A 17,892-nucleotide genomic window follows, 5' to 3' on the forward strand; every position below is an offset into this window, starting at 1 on the left:
TAAGATTCCTTTTAGGTCCTTGCTACTTAAGGTGTGGTCCACACACCAATATCAGGATTACCTGGTTATTTGGTAGAAATGCACAACTTCAGCTCCCACCCCAAAACTAATGTATCAGAATGTGCATTTTAATTTAACAAGATATATGGGTAATTTGTCTCCGTATTAAAGTTTGAGAAACACAGACTCAGGTTAATTTTTATTTAAATCACTAAGTCGATTTTATATAATATTAGGCTTAAAATAATAAACTCAGTAGACCTTCTGCACTAACATGAAGATCAAAAACAATTTGATTGCTGGCATACTTATTTATGAATAATATCAAGAACTTGCTACTAAGTGAACTGTTAGGATTAATGTCACAAGCAAAATTTTTTAAATCTAAAATATAAAGAAGAGATACTGTGAAGAGTTACAAAGTAGAAAGGACTCACAGGCTAGTATGCCTCAGCTGAATTACACTTGAAATACACACCTTTGAATATTTCTGTGCTGAGCATATAGGAGGTTTTAAAAACTATAGTAGGCATTCTCTTTATATAGTGTGGTTCTTAAACAGAGTTTTGAATGAACTAGTGAAGATTAATGACACTAAATTTGTCCCCTATGAGTTCAATAATTTCATGTAATTCTCATTTTATACTTTCTTAATTGTGGTATTTACATGAAGTGTTGCTTGGTCGTTAGGATCTACTTATCTGTTGTAATATACCAAAAAGTCCGTATAGTTCCATGGTGAGAAACAAATATTACTGAAAAATAATCCCATTACACCTCTTCACCATAGCTGTTAAAGACGCCTCTATTGGTAGAGTTGTTATTCCCAGAAATTAACAAATAAATTTGCAATTAGGTCATAGATACACTGATGTTGCTCTTAAACATGGTGCTCTTTACTCTCCAAAGTCAATACATTGCTTGAATAGTTTTGTGATTTAAATGTTTATGATCTTTTTGAAATTATAAGAGGCATTTATTGCTTTTTGTTATATTTTACAAGTGACATTTTTCCAAAGAAAATTTTCCTAATTAGGCTTTCTTATAAATTCCACATAATTTAAAAATTGTAACATACTATTTTTTTTTAAGATTTTATTTATTTATTTGAGACAGAATGAGAGAGAGAGAGCACATGAGAGGGGGGAGGGTCAGAGGGAGAAGCAGGCTCCCTGCCGAGCAGGGAGCCCAATGCGGGACTCGATCCAGGGACTCCAGGATCATGACCTGAGCCGAAGGCAGTCGCTTAACCAAATGAGCCACCCAGGCGCCCCGTAACATACTATTTTTAAAAATAAATCACTTACTATGTTTCCTGGCTTACTTTAAAGCAGATCAACCCCATTCTATACAGTCAAGAAGTTTCTTTGGTGAATTTTCAGCAAGGATTAAAACAGCCTCAATCTTTTATGGCTGGAGCACAGTAAATTCATAGGCATAGGATGGAAAAGATGATGTGCATTTTAGAACCCTTTAAAGGCGTGTATTAGTATACAGTACAGAATCAGTTTTTCATTTAAGAAAAAATTAAAGAATTATGTGTATAAACACAATTTTTGTAGGCAGAGTGGTATTGACTTAAGTCCCAGTCAAAGCATAGCAGTATCTTTTAAAGGCTGAGCAATCCTTATATCCATTACTTGGATCTTATCAGTGATACGGAGTTAAGCCAGGGCTGCTGGAGTCAATGGAATATGCATAGTCTCCCTGACTCATCCTAATTCAATTAGAGGGAACTGTGGGTTGAATTTGATTCCTGAGAGGAGATTATAAGAGAAAAATGAGGCTTATCCATCCTGGCCTATATAAAGTCTATTTATGTGCACATTATGTAACAAATTGGGCTCTTAGAAGAATATCATATGAATTTGTCCTTAAAAAAACAGGAAAAAATTATAGGTGTGAAGAAGTTTGGGGGGTAGGGTATAGAATAAGTTACTAGAATGCTGCTTCAAGTAATACGAAGTTCTGTTTTCAACAACATACTCTTATTGAGAAAGTACTGAAAGAATAAAAAACCTGTACTCTATTTTAACTTGACCAAGTCCTAATATTTAAGAAAATCATTTTCCCAATTATCCTTGGGCAGATGCTGTTGTGCTTGAAACATGTTTTTGTCTCGAACATTTTTCTATTTCTATTTTAAGTGTAAATAGAGGTACTTCCAAATGTGCGTGCTATTTTTGCATCTTTGGACATTTATATAAATATGAATTGAATAGATCATCTTTGATATTCTAACAGCTTTTACCCACAAAAATGTCATACACGGGAAATAGGAAGTTTTGTATGTTCTATTTCACTTGGAATAACATGACTTTAAAGTGATCAAATTAAAGTTAAATATATATTCTCTCTTTACTATCTTAAAACCCCTTTTTCATGTTTTCCCAAGTGATTACCTGTACACCCCTGATGATAGCTTTGCCATGTCTGTCTATAACCTTAAGTCTTAAATAACCAATAACAAAATTGGAAAATTCAGTATTTCCTTTATATAGTAATCACGATAAAATAGTTGCACTGGAAAATGTCAGTTAATATTGTAATAAAGTTAGAGCTACAAACCTGACATCTGTAATCGTTGTCAGTCATAAAAATATAGCAAATTGGGATAAATTTAGTTCAGTCATTCAAACAGATTGAAGCTTCTTGTCACCTGCTTTCCTTTGTGATTTGATTACCTTGGACTAGGTTTTTCTTAAGGAAAAAGAAAAAAAAAGGTATTCTAAGGAAAAAGCTAATAATGAAGCAAAGGAATTACTCAAGAACCTTACTACACTTTGCCAGTCTGCACAGCCTTAAAAGGTGTTAATTTTCTTTCTGTGGTGTTAAAATTCTGCATTGTCATTTTCTAAACAGTGATAATACAAATAACCTTTAGTATTCTTCACACAGTTTTACCCCAGAAGTACACTACAGTAGGCTAGCCTCTTTTGTGAAATGGGGACAATACTACCTGCTGTGACATCAGAGCCCCTGTGATTGATTGATTAATGTGTGCTAGACACAATAAGCTATATGGATTAAAGGAACTTTAGAAGGAAGTATTTAATTTTTAACTTTGATTGCAATATACTAGTATATTAAAGATGAAAATTTTAGTCTTGAAATTCTTGAGGTCATTTGATCATTCCAAATACCACAGTCTGTCTCTTATATAAAATGTTTCTTTAAGAAGCCTTTACAATCCGTGTGAAAAGTAATTTTAAAATGCTGGATGATAACTAGAAAATCAGATAAAAATCCAATTAAACAAGGTAATAATTTAGGTTATTAAATGCCATTACATGGACACTATTGTTTAATATACATACAAAGAGAGCAGCATTAAATTTTTCAAATTTAAAAATTTTAACTTGACATCTGTGTCTATAGAAATCTGTAATAGCATTTTAGTTTTCAGTCAGCTGGCTGAAGGTGACTTAGCTTCACAAGTGTCCCATGACTTACATAACACGCAAAGGACACCAAAGGCAATTTTACTACAGCCCAGATGACATAATTCCTAAAGTCCTAATCAGGTACAGCACAGGTGAGAACATCATAATTCCTGGCTGTAGAACATAAGCATTTACAAAGATGAATAAGGGTTAAAGAGATCTAATTGGAAGTCTAGAATACATATTGAAATCTCTGTATTAGAAGTCATAATTGGAAATCTAATATTTTATTAAATTCACTAAGAAAAATGACTAAAATGCAGTAAAACAACATATTCCCCTACAGAAGCTAAAATTACTGTTTCCCAAATTCACAATTCTGCAGACATAACTTTTGAAATAGAGGTGGATGGTGAGCAGCTCTCATTATGCACATGTTCTACATAGTGTTTTCGGCAGAAGCCTCAAGTTATTTTTTTCCTGGAATATTAATGAGATCTCTAATCGTAGTTCTCATTCTATAGTTTATAAATTGGAATATAATAGGGAAAACAATAAGCTTCAGTTGTTCTGGCTTTAAGAGCTAAAACTGCTTTGGTTAAAGAATCTCAATAATCTAGAAATGCTTAATAAACACAAAATAGGATGCACTGCACTGAAGTCAGCTCTATTTCTGTATTCAGTTTCCTTCGCAAAGAATCTAGAGGTACTTCTTTTTGGGGGCTTTGACCTGTAGGTTCCATTAATTGGAGTCTCATGGTCATAAATTTAATTATGTGATGTTTTTTTTCTCTTCCCTTACCTTCATCTGTGTTCTAAGATTTCATCTATGAGCATAGGATAATAATGGGTTCTGACTACAAGTCAAGCTATCCCTTAGCAAACAGAAACAATTACGCTTGGTAATAAGGTTAAATAATTATTGCTAAGCTATGTGTTGCGATTACAACAGAACTTTGAAATGACTACAGTATGATTAGAATAAGAATGTGAGCTAGCATACTTATGAAATGAACTGGAAAGTGTCTGTGCTGCTGTGTTTATTATAAATGTATTAGGATGATGGTTCATTTATTTTAAACTAGTCCAAAGAATAAAGTAGGTGACGATTGGAACAATGCACTAGCTTTAACTTTAGATTTTGTGAATGGCAAAATAATCATCACTGGTAAGATAAAAGAATTCCTTTAATTCACATTGTATCAGGTAATATTTTTTATTTTTACATACTTAAGCAGCCCTTTTTATTAAATTTGTGTATTCTAATCCTACAAAATACTATTTATGAGTTGTTAGGCTATTTAAAAACAATATCAACCTATTGCTTGCAAGAAACCGGTTTTATATTTTATGTCTAAGGGATAGGTGTGTTTTACAGTGGGCTTTTAGGCACTGCACTTTTACTGTGAATATTCACCAGAGAAGTTTGAATAAAAAGGAGCTTACATTTTCATAGATGAGGGGAAATTGTAATGCCACATGAGTTGGTTAAAAAAAAAAAAAAGGAATTATATACAACATCTAAGTTTGGCAGGCTTAGTGGGTTTGTTTTTGTTTTTACTTTTAACTTAAATATCTAAAAATAAGTTGTTCCTATTTTTTAAAAAAACGTACTAAAAAACAAAAGCTATCCCCTAAACATACCATCATAGTGCATAACTATGTGAAGAGACTTAATGCTTCTACAGCCCAGTACAGAATATGGAACACGGAGGTTTAAAATAAATGCTCTTTATCCTCCGTGCAAGTTAGAACAAGTTACTCAATCATGCATTAAGACCTTCTCAGACAACCTTTATAGGTCATTCAAAATTATTTTTTTGTGTGTTCCAAGTGAACTGTTATTAATGCCTCAAACTTAGGTATCTGGCATTGTAGGTAGAGCCCCTTACACAAATTTTCGTGGTTTACTACTTTTAAAAGATCAATCAAAAACAGTGCTTTGGGGGCTAATATTTAGGGAACAAAGCTAATCCTTTCGGGAGTCATTCCATTTAGCTCTTGTAGGAAAATGAGAAACGTGTGAGGATATGCTACAGAACTTGTCAGAAAGGCACAGGGAAAGACAAGTATTACATGTAAAGTTGGAATCAGAAGTGCAAACGGAAAGGAAATGTTCTACACTTCGGGGAGCAGCTGGACGGGACTCCTTCCAGCCTCTCGCAAACAAAGTTTGCCGTTAGGTGGGCTGGAAGCGGGTTTTGCTACAGCCGCCGCGCAACCAGGCGAGCTCGGGTTCCCAGGTTTGTGGCCACGGGGGGAGCCGAAGTGCAAGGACAGCTAAGATCGGCCGCCGTGGCCCGTGCTGTCCTCCGAGGTACTTCACACCGCACGCCACACTGGCCTAGGGCTGATCAAGGGACTTCCCAGAGGCTGCTACTGTCCCTCCCCACCCTCCACCCCCCCTCCCGCGGCAGCTTCCCTCACCCTGCTTCTAGGAAGTGCTCAAATTTTAATTTTATTTCCGGTCTTGATTGAGATTCAAATATCCTGTCCCGACCTTTCGCTGTCCGCCCTCTCTGCCCTTCTTGCCAGTGTTCCTGCCAGCAAAAGCCTCTAGTTGCAGTACTGGGCATGTTGTCTGTTTTAACGCTCTCCGGAGAGCTGTGGGCCCATGCTCCCTCCCCGGGGGGTGACTGCGTATCCTGCCTCGTACCCTGGGTCGACTCTTTCCCTTCTTTTCATTTTGGCCCCTCCATTTAGTACAGAGGAGTGCGAATTGTGAGCCCGGAGATGAGCCGTCTCGGCGTCCCCCGTCCGCCCACCGCTGTGCGGGAGGCTCCCCGGATCCTTGCCTGTGCTCCCCGCCAGCCTCCCTCGCCGCCCCGGGTCGTCCCACCACCGGTGCTCCGCCGTTCTCTGCCCCGCGCGGCACGCAGCAACCCCCCAGGCCGGCTCGCGCTTCACGAGAGCTGCAGCCGCGCGGGCCTGGGGAGCGCCGGCGTTTCCCTCCGGGGCCGGACCCTGCTGGGCATGCTCAGTGCGCCTCCTGAAACCCGGCTCTCCCGGGGCCAGGATCAGTTCTCCGGGTTTTCGCGGCTGCCGAGGGGGCGCTGAGGAGGGGAAGCTGGGAGACAGTCAGTGCCTTGTTCCTCGCCCCCTCCCTCGCGCCCGGCTGCGGCCGCCCGCACCGCAAGATGCGGGCCAATCAGGGGCCGGGGGCGGGGCTCGGGCAGTCACGCCCTCCCTCTGGGCTTATTGAGAGTTATATCAAGAAATTCAGTTCAGAGAGGAGAGGGAGAAGGAGAGAGGGGCAGAGGAGAAGGGAGAGAGGGAGAGCGTGCAAGACAGGAAGGAGCGCCTTAGAGTCTCTGAAGCACGAAAGAGATAACCGATTAGGAATTTTTCAGGCAGCTGTCATCCCGGAGAGCAGCCAGAGAATCACCATCACCCCAACTCTGACGTTTCCTACAAGAAGTTAGAGACTTAAGCAGTATTGACATCGGAGGGAAATGGTATGCTTGATGCTGTGGAAAATACCCCAGAGCTGAAGAAGTGCAACTGGATGTTGTGTGTGTGTTAAATACCAGAAGAGCCCAGACCCCGTGGGTAATAGAGACGAAATGTGGAGAGAATGACTAACGACAAATCTGTGAATTTGTTCTCTGGAGTTGCTAATTTGCCAGCCCGAAGCAACACATTTTACAAGGAGGAAACCTTTTGCTGCTTCTGATTTCTCCCCAAATTGGTGCTACCAGATGCATGGCTTTCTATGTGTTGGAACAAATCATTCCTAACTGCAGCATACCGGGAAAGGGGAAAGGTTGAGGCAACTAACGTAAGTGTAAAGTTTCGCATGCACAATTGTAAATTTTGTGTTTAGATATATCCTCAGTGTGGACGAAGGATGTTTGTAATTGGGTAGCCGGTTGGGGCAGAGCTCACCTACTAGGCTGTATCTGCATCCCTACCTGCATCACTCTGCTGGAACTAATCGCGGGCATCAGCTACCGTGCAGCCTAATGCAGATAAGATTAGAGCCTGGGAACTGACCAGTTCTACTCAAGTAGGTAGCTGCCTGGAGGCTTGCACCCATTTAAATTGCAGTTAGGGGAGCATCTAAGCAGAAGCCTTTTTACCTGCTGTTACTGGGTTGCAGTATTTATGTGTGGCAGATGTTACTAATATTATAACCAGGGATCAGGGTTAAGAAACTGCATTTTTTTCCCTCTCTTTTATGCACAGTAGGAAATACTGTGCTGTTACATGGAAATGTTTGCTGCGTTTCACTTACATCTCAACACTCTCTTCCACATCTAGGATAAGGAATCCTGTTTTATACATTTTTAAAAGTTTTAGTGTGTTTCTTAATCCAAATGGGGAGAATTTGGCAATATGGAGAAATGAGAGCAAGGTCTGGGCAGGAAATTTGAAGTCTTGGTATTGTGCTTTCAGGCAATGAGGATATGTAGTGGCCGGTGACTATTGCTTCTGATGCTGCAGCAGCATGTCCGGATGCTTGTTTCCCAGTAAGATTGGATTAGAAGGCAGTTGAGGAACTGGGAGGAAAGAAAAAGATAGTCTTTTTAGACGAAAGAGATGACTCAGTGTAGCAGAGAAGAAAACATCACATTTAACATGTGACAAAGCAATTAGCAGGAACCATAGCCAAATACTTAGCGTTTTTCACTTGCACCTAAAAAAACTAAGGGAGGCGGGTTGGAAGCCAGGAGGCGGGTAAGACAGGGGGAGGGGAAGAAGAGAACACAAGAAGGCATGTTTTGAATTAAACAGTGTCCTGAAAAAACCAGTGTGGGTGAATACAGGTAAAAGTAGCAGCTGTCCTTAATTCAAAAGTAGATTAATTTCATTTTCTCTGGGCAAATGCAACAAACAGTGGATATTTAGTGTTTTCATCCACAGAGTTAACTTGCAAACAGTGGCAGAGCAAACTGCCATGTTTACTAATATGCAGTGGAAAATGTGTTGTGATATTTCATGACTGTGTGTTTTTGTTTACTGAAGAATAATATTGTCTATACGATTGTGTTGACAGTGGCTGTCTCCAAATAAGCGATGAGATGTAATGCATCCTCCAGTCCATGCACGCTTCCTCTTGCAATTCGTGCATCATTCCTCAGTGGAAACCTTTAAACCCTAAAATCCGGGAAAAGAAAATAAGTACATTATCATGGACCTGAGGGATTTTTACCTGTTGGCTGCTCTGATTGCCTGTTTAAGGCTGGATTCCGCAATAGCTCAAGAACTTATTTACACTATTAGAGAGGAATTGCCTGAAAATGTGCCCATAGGAAACATACCAAAGGATCTGAACATTTCTCACATCAATGCTGCCACGGGGACCAGTGCCAGCCTCGTCTACAGACTGGTTTCTAAAGCTGGGGATGCCCCTTTGGTGAAAGTATCCAGTAGCACTGGGGAAATTTTCACAACCTCCAATAGAATAGACAGAGAAAAACTCTGTGCTGGAGCCTCTTATGCTGAGGAGAATGAGTGTTTCTTTGAACTTGAAGTAGTGATCCTCCCCAATGATTTTTTCAGGCTGATCAAAATAAAAATAATTGTCAAGGATACCAATGATAATGCCCCCATGTTTCCATCTCCTGTCATCAATATTTCCATTCCAGAAAACACTTTGATCAACAGCCGCTTTCCAATTCCATCGGCAACAGATCCTGACACAGGCTTCAATGGTGTACAGCACTATGAATTGCTAAATGGGCAGAGTGTTTTTGGACTGGATATCGTGGAAACTCCGGAGGGAGAGAAGTGGCCACAATTGATTGTTCAGCAAAACTTGGACAGAGAACAGAAAGATACCTATGTGATGAAAATCAAAGTAGAGGATGGAGGCACTCCACAGAAATCCAGCACGGCCATACTGCAGGTCACAGTAAGTGATGTAAATGACAACAGGCCAGTGTTTAAAGAGGGTCAAGTGGAGGTGCACATTCCAGAGAATGCTCCTGTAGGCACCTCTGTAATTCAGCTCCATGCCACTGATGCAGATATAGGCAGTAATGCTGAAATCCGGTACATTTTTGGTGCCCAGGTCGCCCCTGCAACCAAAAGACTCTTTGCTTTAAATAATACTACTGGGCTGATTACAGTTCAGAGGTCCTTAGATCGAGAGGAGACAGCCATTCATAAAGTGACAGTGCTGGCTAGTGATGGCAGCTCCACCCCCGCTCGAGCAATGGTTACCATCAATGTCACTGATGTCAATGATAACCCTCCTAACATAGACCTCAGGTACATCATAAGTCCCATCAATGGCACAGTGTATTTATCTGAGAAAGACCCTGTCAATACAAAGATTGCCCTAATTACAGTTTCAGATAAGGACACAGATGTGAATGGCAAAGTGATCTGTTTTATTGAAAGAGAGGTCCCGTTTCATTTGAAGGCAGTGTACGACAACCAATATTTGTTAGAGACCTCCTCTTTGTTGGACTATGAGGGCACCAAAGAATTCAGCTTTAAAATTGTTGCCTCCGATTCCGGGAAGCCCAGTTTAAATCAGACTGCCCTGGTAAGGGTTAAGCTTGAGGACGAAAATGACAACCCACCAATTTTCAACCAGCCTGTAATTGAGCTGTCAGTTTCTGAAAACAACCGACGTGGGTTATACTTAACAACTATTAGTGCTACAGATGAAGACAGTGGGAAAAATGCGGACATTGTTTATCAGCTTGGGCCGAATGCCTCCTTCTTTGATCTGGACCGAAAGACAGGAGTTTTGACAGCCTCCAGAGTCTTTGACAGGGAAGAACAAGAACGATTCATTTTTACAGTAACTGCCAGGGACAATGGGACCCCTCCCCTCCAAAGCCAAGCGGCTGTGATAGTTACTGTTCTGGATGAGAATGACAATAGCCCCAAGTTTACTCATAATCATTTTCAATTTTTTGTGTCTGAGAATCTGCCAAAGTATAGTACGGTGGGGGTAATCACAGTGACAGATGCAGATGCTGGAGAGAATAAAGCTGTGACTCTTTCCATTCTAAATGACAGTGATAATTTTGTGTTGGATCCCTATTCTGGAGTCATAAAGTCAAATGTCTCATTTGATAGAGAGCAGCAGAGTTCCTACACTTTTGATGTCAAAGCCACTGACGGAGGACAACCACCCCGCTCCTCTACTGCAAAAGTCACCATCAATGTCATGGATGTCAACGACAATAGCCCAGTTGTCATTTCTCCACCTTCCAACACTTCTTTTAAGTTGGTGCCCCTCTCGGCCATTCCTGGCTCTGTGGTAGCGGAAGTTTTTGCGGTGGACATTGACACGGGGATGAACGCCGAACTGAAGTATACAATTGTGAGTGGGAACAACAAAGGCTTGTTTCGGATTGATCCAGTAACAGGTAACATCACTCTGGAAGAAAAGCCGGCACCCACTGATGTGGGCTTGCACCGTCTGGTGGTCAACATAAGTGACCTGGGGTACCCGAAGTCTCTGCACACGCTTGTGCTTGTTTTTCTCTATGTTAACGACACTGCTGGGAATGCCTCCTATATCTACGACTTGATTCGCAGGACTATGGAGACCCCACTGGACAGGAACATAGGGGACAGTAGCCAACCCTATCAAAACGAAGACTATCTCACCATCATGATTGCCATCGTTGCAGGTGCTATGGTGGTCATAGTCGTGATCTTCGTGACCGTCCTGGTGCGCTGTCGCCATGCATCCAGGTTCAAAGCAGCTCAGAGGAGCAAGCAAGGTGCTGAATGGATGTCCCCGAACCAGGAGAACAAACAAAACAAAAAAAAGAAAAGGAAGAAAAGAAAGTCTCCCAAGAGCTCTCTTTTGAACTTTGTTACAATCGAAGAGTCCAAACCCGATGATGCAGTTCACGAACCTATCAATGGGACCATAAGCCTGCCGGCTGAGCTGGAGGAGCAAAGTATAGGAAGATTTGACTGGGGCCCGGCCCCTCCAACAACCTTCAAGCCTAACAGCCCTGACCTGGCCAAGCACTACAAATCGGCTTCTCCACAGCCTGCTTTTCATCTTAAACCAGACACTCCAGTTTCCGTGAAAAAGCATCATGTGATTCAGGAACTCCCTTTGGACAACACCTTTGTCGGGGGTTGTGATACCCTTTCCAAACGCTCTTCCACTAGTTCAGATCACTTCAGTGCCTCAGAGTGCAGTTCCCAAGGAGGCTTCAAGACAAAGGGCCCCTTACACACCAGACAGGTAAACGAGCACTTTTACTGGTCTATGAGTACTGCATACAAGTGCCCAGTCAACCAGTATTAACGTGCCAGTGTGTCTATTGTTTTGGTCTAACTTTAGCTTAGTGTGAAAGAGGGAAAAAAAAACTTGACCCCTTTTCTGTTCCTCTGGGGCTCAGTCAAGAATTTTTAGAACAACTTTGAAATTTCTGAGTTCTGAGAATTATCTAACCTCCCAGTTTCCTTCAAATGGCAAAAGATGAAAAGAGGAAATAATTCCAAAAATGTCCCAAGGTAATGTTTGCTGAAGAAGAAAACCTGTCCTGATATGCCAAATTCTGCTCCTGGGGTTTCCAAATTGACTGCTTCAAGATTTTCACATTACCGTTTGATCTAAAAAGTCACCTTCAAATCCGAAGTTTTAAATGACGTTTGAAGGTCTGACCGTAATTATTTTGGAGCTGTGGTTGCTAAAGGGGTTAATTTTTTTTTAGTCTCTAAATGAGATAGTAGATTATTAAATGTACATCAGCTGTGAAGCACATGATTGTCGATAGATTGCAACGAAGCCATATAGGAAGCCTTCTCTTTGATTTCAGATGATTTCATTGTAATATAGTAAATTGGGTATTGAATAGAAAGGTTGGCAAATTGTCCGTAATGGCCAAAGTACTCTTTCAAGAAAAAAAAAAAAAAAATAGAAGGAATGCTTTCTCCCTGATATAACCAATTTATACAGAAAAGAATGAATCCATTGTAAATATTCTCCCATCTTAGTAATGCGTAAGTGATCTGTCATAACTCATTTTAAACTGTGAAATATGCCATATGAAGAGGGATTAAGAGGCTGAGAAACTCATATTTCAACCAAATCCAGAATTAGTTTTTCTTAGGTCTAATAATTCCTTGTTAATAAAGATTTAAATGCAGCGCTGTCTAATTTATTTCACCGGTGCTTGTCTATTGCCATGAAATTTGAGTGTCAGTAATAGCCCTGTAGATGGCACTAGGGTATCATGTCGCTTGTGCTGGCCAGGTGCCAAGCCCGCAGTAGCAAGGAGAGGGGGGAGGGAAGGATCAAGCTGGTGCTACAGCCAAAGATACCTTTTATTTAATGACAGTTGCTCTGGAGCAGCCAGCATTTAAATTCATATGCTTGCTCTTTTGCGATGAGCTCTCACCACACTAACTTTCTAGGATTTCGCAATCCAAGTGCTATCCTTGTTGGTATTGTTGGTACTGAGTCCACCCATGGTGATGGCCCGTCTGAATTTGTTGAAGATAAGGAACATACAGATTTCAGAAAATCAAGGAAAGCAAAATACATTTGCGGGATAGTACTGACAGTTGTTGATTAGTGTTTGAAAACTCAAGAGTTTTTCCTTTGTTATTTGGGGGGTGGGGTGAGATGGAATGTTTTATTGAAACTCTGTTTCCCTCTTATAATCTAGTGTTTATTGCTCTGGAGTGACTTTAAGGTTTGGTGGTTATAAGATATTTATAAAAATAATTTTGACAATGAATCACATAGATATTCCCAGAACAGTAGGCATAATGCCTATGATTATCCCACTATAATCTCCACTTTTTAAAAGTGGAAGATTAGATACCTAGAGCATTTTAAAAGTACACAGACTTAGAGCTTGAATGCACAGAAGGAAAGGAATTAAAATAAGTCCATATAGAATTTCTAGAGGAGAATATGAAGTTACTCGATAGAAGTTCAAGTTGGAAGGATGTATTTTTATGTTAACTTCCTCAGCTTCTTAAGAGAGGTTGATGTTTTAAAATTTAGAAGATTTCTGAGCTTAGCAAAGGTTTATGAAAGTTGGTAAATAGTTAATCATGTAAAGTTATTTATGAAGCTAAATATGAAGTTGCTATTAATGAAAAGAAAGAAAATGGCTTCTTTTTAATTTACTTTTAATGTGAAGGTCACTCACAATATACTGAGATTTTATGATTTGCATAATAACTTGAAAAAAAGCTAACATGACTGAAAGTTTTCACATAAATTCTGAAATTTGTTTTCCAAAGGAAGAGGCTGACGTTCTTCCGACATCCTCTTTCTTTCTCTTGATGTAAACGTGGTGTGTGTTAGCATTGACGTGCAGGCTCACTTCTTCTGACTTCTCCCCAAGAGCTGAAACTATACGTTACAGTGACACAAATGTTAAGTGCATTTCAGCAAATTATGGAAAAGATAACTTTGTTGAGGCTTAGTCATAAGAATATTTGCATGATGTAATCTTTAAAATAGGATGCTGACTAATTCTCTAACTGGAACTAAAGTGCATTTTCGACATTCCTTGAGACCATGTGTCACTGCAGTTCTCACTGTAGGTATTTTGATGTTCAGACGTAGCTATAATTCACTATTATGATAAAGAGCTATTGAAATGGCTTTGCTTATACCTTTTAGAAGTTTTCACGCTGAGAAAGAAAAATTGCAGTGTTGGAGAAAAGGAATATTGGAAGTAAGGAGAAGCGATGGTGATAGCGAGATGTACAATTTTAGTATAGAAGAGGCATATTTTCTGTGAATGAAGAACACAAATTATATACTATCCTTTTAGTTTTCCTTTTTTAACTGAACCACATGAGTGTTATCTGAAGATGTTCTAGTTAAGCTAAAATAAAAATTCTTTTTTTAGCTCCTTCACTTCAACTAGTGGCTTTTATACAAAATGTGCTCCTGAAGCTCCATGATTTTGAAAAAGTAGGGTTTATTACAACAAAAGCTTTCAAAGGAATTAATAAACATATAATCTGTGAAGATTTTTAGGTGAGTGGGCACAGATTGCTGTTAACGGGAATACCTTTTCACTTAATGGTGCTAGGTGATGTGTGAGTAAAATTCAAGACTCCTGAGTAAAGGGTTTAAGTATTGTTAATTTGTATCATCTATACAAGGAAAACATAATGTCTGACTCTTACACCATGAGTTTGCTTATAGAGCACTGGTTCTTATTTTGTCTTCTATTCCCCTGCTGTTTTGCCTTATGTGACCCTGCAGAGAACACTGGAAACCACATTCCTCATCCACTCTATTTTGCTAAGCTCTCATTTTCCTCGAATATAACAAATCAGTCACTGGATTTTCCACGAATTATTTTGCATGAATTTTTGGAAGTATCCTTAGCATTCACAGATTGAGGGAAATGTCCCTTAAAAAAAAAAAAAAGGCAAGGTCATGTCTTGATATTTATTCACAAATAAGCAGAGTTCACTGTTCAGAGGATGACAACATCATCAATTCCAGTAGGGCCTTAAGTGATAAAGCTCATTGGTGTATTTTTCTAAAAGGAAAATATATTCTTAATGGATGTGATTTTTATAATGTGTGATATTAAGTTTCCAAATTTTAGGGTGTCTCAGAATCACCTGGAGGGTTTCTTAAAACATGGGTTGGAGCTCTCTCCCAGAGGTTCTGATTCAGTGCCATTGGGTTGGCCCCCAATGGCACTGAAAATTTACATTGCTGACAAGATCCTAGGCCATGATGCTGCTAGTCCAGGAACCATACTTTGAGAACCACTGCCTCAGCATGTTGGAGTCAGAAATGTCAGCTCCTTTCCCTTTCAGATGATCATTTCCAGAGTACCTGCTTGTGCATAGCCCGGCTCTCCGCTCGCTTACTGACAGCCGGTTTATTGTAGCTGGAGGGGCTTTACAGAAAGCTGTTTATTGCTATTTCCCAACCCAGTTGACAGCATTTGGGGAATTAATTTTCTTGGCCCCAGTGTGCTTTTTGTGGGGTATGAATGAAAATGTTTTTGTTTTTTTTTTTAAGTGACCTATTTACATTTGACGACTTCTTCCAGTAATAAAACAATCTGTGAGAGATGTAGTAGAGTTTGGTTCCGGGTAAGCAGTCATGTTTAATTTTCTAAATGAAATGCTTGTTTTAGAGTTTAAACATCCTGACTTTAGCTGTTCACATTTTAGAGTACTGGCTCATATACACATCTGTGTATGTATTGAAGAAATCAGACAGTGAAAATGAGTATGCGTGCTATACTCAAGTGTATACATGTGCTGTGTAAGGGGAGTTGCTTCTATTCCCAGTCATTTAGAGATACTATACTACATTTATGATTACTTTTCATTTTTGAGGAATCCCACTGCAACCACTAAAATGCTATGTCATGTAAAATGCGTGAAGCAGTCATAGAATTGCTGTTTAGGAGGGTGAAGAAACAATGCAATTGAGAGTGAAGGGAGCAAATCTTAACTAATGTGGGGCTAGTAAAAAACTAAGGTACTTTACTAAATTTTGCAGTATATTGTTGACAGTTGAACACGGGTGGCATGTGGAGAAAAATTGCTCCCCCAGATGCAAATTATATTTAAAGTGTTGTCAGTTGCGATTTTTATTTCTACTCCTGCCCTTTGGCTAAGTTCCCTATGATCATGAAGTCAGTTACGAGGCAAAGGATACCCAGACCCCTTGGATTGATTTAGGAATTTGAAGTGAGGATGGGCCATCTATTAAAACTGGCTAGCTTTCCTCTTGGATTTGTGAGACAAATGCTTGATTTTTTTTCAGCTTCATACAGCCAAGCTATAAAATTCAAGGTGCATTTTAGTATTCTTTGCTAAGAACCTTAAGGAGAGTAAAAATAAAAGTTGCCACTGTATTAAGCATAGACGTGTCTTCTGATTACTGAATATGTGCTAACATAGAGAAAACAGTTTCTGTAGTTAAAATATTATCTCCTAAATTTTGCAATTATTTCTCTATATAGAAACACTCTAAACTGATGTTCCTTCCCTTAGTTTCAAATGAGTCATCCTTACGGTGTCACAGAACCGGCTTTAGCATCATTAAAATTACCTTGCAAGTATTGCACTTGTGATAATGTGTTATATTCTTATGGTATATGCGTAGTCTTATTAAATATTTCGAGCTATAATGCATCTTCTCATAATAGCACAAATTAAAATATATGTGAAAGAGTAAAATAGAATTTGGATTCAATGAAAAACCTCAAACCTAAAATCACATTTCCTCAGAACTAATTGTGAATTAGTTTGACCCTTGAACTTTCATTTTTCACGTTGACATACATGACATGTGTGTAAACCATGCCCAAAATATTAGAAATGGCCTCTTACTGAATTATTTTTCATATTACATTATCTTACATGACAGTACTGAGGTATGAAAGTGAGACCTGTAAATTATTTTCTCAGAAGCTCCGTTTCCACAGTTTTATTTTGTTACTCAGATTTTTTGATTTCCAGTTGTTTATTTGGTTGGGTGGGAATGCAGAAATCCCCCAAATGCTAAAAACTGCAGTGGTTGTGTTAGTCTAGCAGTACCAGATTGAGTGTTTTTAGGATCGAGGGCCAGGTCAACTGTACTGATCTTTTTTAGTACTTTCTCAGGTTTACTCTGTCAGAGTTGAACTCTTAGCTTGTGTATTGTTACAGACCAAAACAAAACTGAGTTTGGTGGATTATTTACCACTTTCACTTAAAATCCCTGCAGTAAGCATTCTCTGAATTTAGGGTAGTCTCTTCTCTGAATTTAGGATGGTGTTTTCCTGATGGAGCTCCTTTATTCAAACAAGACTCTTGCTAATATTAACGAATCAGTTAATATCTTATATAGTCAATTTAGTTGGAAACTAAGAATTATTTAACATGGATTTTTAAATTTTGGCTTTCTTGACAGCTTACTTTATGTTTAATATTTTTTTCAGAATTTTACATACCAGGGCCCTAAAATTTGCTAGCTTTTTGTTTGTTTGTTTGTTTTGTTTTGTTTTTTTTTTTTTTTTTAAATACGACTCTCCAATCACAGGCCAGATGTTAGTGAGAATTTGGGACTGCAAGTCAGCAAGGGGCTTACCCTGAAGTTTTCAGTATCTGGAGGCATAGGAGTTCAATAACTCATGTTGCTAAGGTGATACATCCTTTATAATAGTTAGGACCCCACAAATCTGCATCAGATCATGGAAGAAAATCCAAATCTGGAAAGATCTCACATGGGAAGACTCTGCTGTTTAAGATTTCGTCAGTTACTTCAGATAGCTCTTCAATCTGTCAAACATTTCATTTGGAAAGGAACACATGCTTTTTACCTTTGTTTGATACAAACCTATTGGGCTGTCAGTCATCAGAAACATAGAACAAGAAAGACATATTACTATGATTGACATTTTGGTTTTGATTTATATTCTTTTTTTTCCCTAAGCCAAGATTGAGTAAAATGGAAATCCCTAAGTAAAACAACGACCCTTCCGTAACCGTAAAGAGTGATGGCAGGAACAAGCTGGGAAAACAACCCATATTTAATCTCTCCCTCACAGTTTTGTCCTCTAGGCAGTTTGTATCCATCCTATAGACAAGAACAGTA

The 17,892-nt window shown here is 39.2% G+C and overlaps 1 protein-coding gene across 1 annotated transcript in view; it reads left to right on the forward strand.

The window, feature by feature from the left end:
• Positions 1-6,614: 6,614 nt before the first annotated feature.
• PCDH9 (protocadherin 9) overlaps positions 6,615-17,892 on the forward strand; it is a 931,358-nt gene continuing 920,080 nt past the window's right edge. The window contains exons 1-2 of the mRNA XM_021697858.1: positions 6,615-7,161; positions 8,380-11,550. Of these exons, the coding sequence (XP_021553533.1) occupies positions 8,515-11,550 (3,036 nt within the window). The 5' untranslated portion in view covers positions 6,615-7,161; positions 8,380-8,514. The remainder of the gene's footprint in view (positions 7,162-8,379; positions 11,551-17,892) is intronic.

Source organism: Neomonachus schauinslandi, chromosome 3 (genome assembly GCF_002201575.2).
Source record: "Neomonachus schauinslandi chromosome 3, ASM220157v2, whole genome shotgun sequence".
In the NCBI taxonomy this organism is placed as follows: domain Eukaryota; kingdom Metazoa; phylum Chordata; class Mammalia; order Carnivora; family Phocidae; genus Neomonachus; species Neomonachus schauinslandi.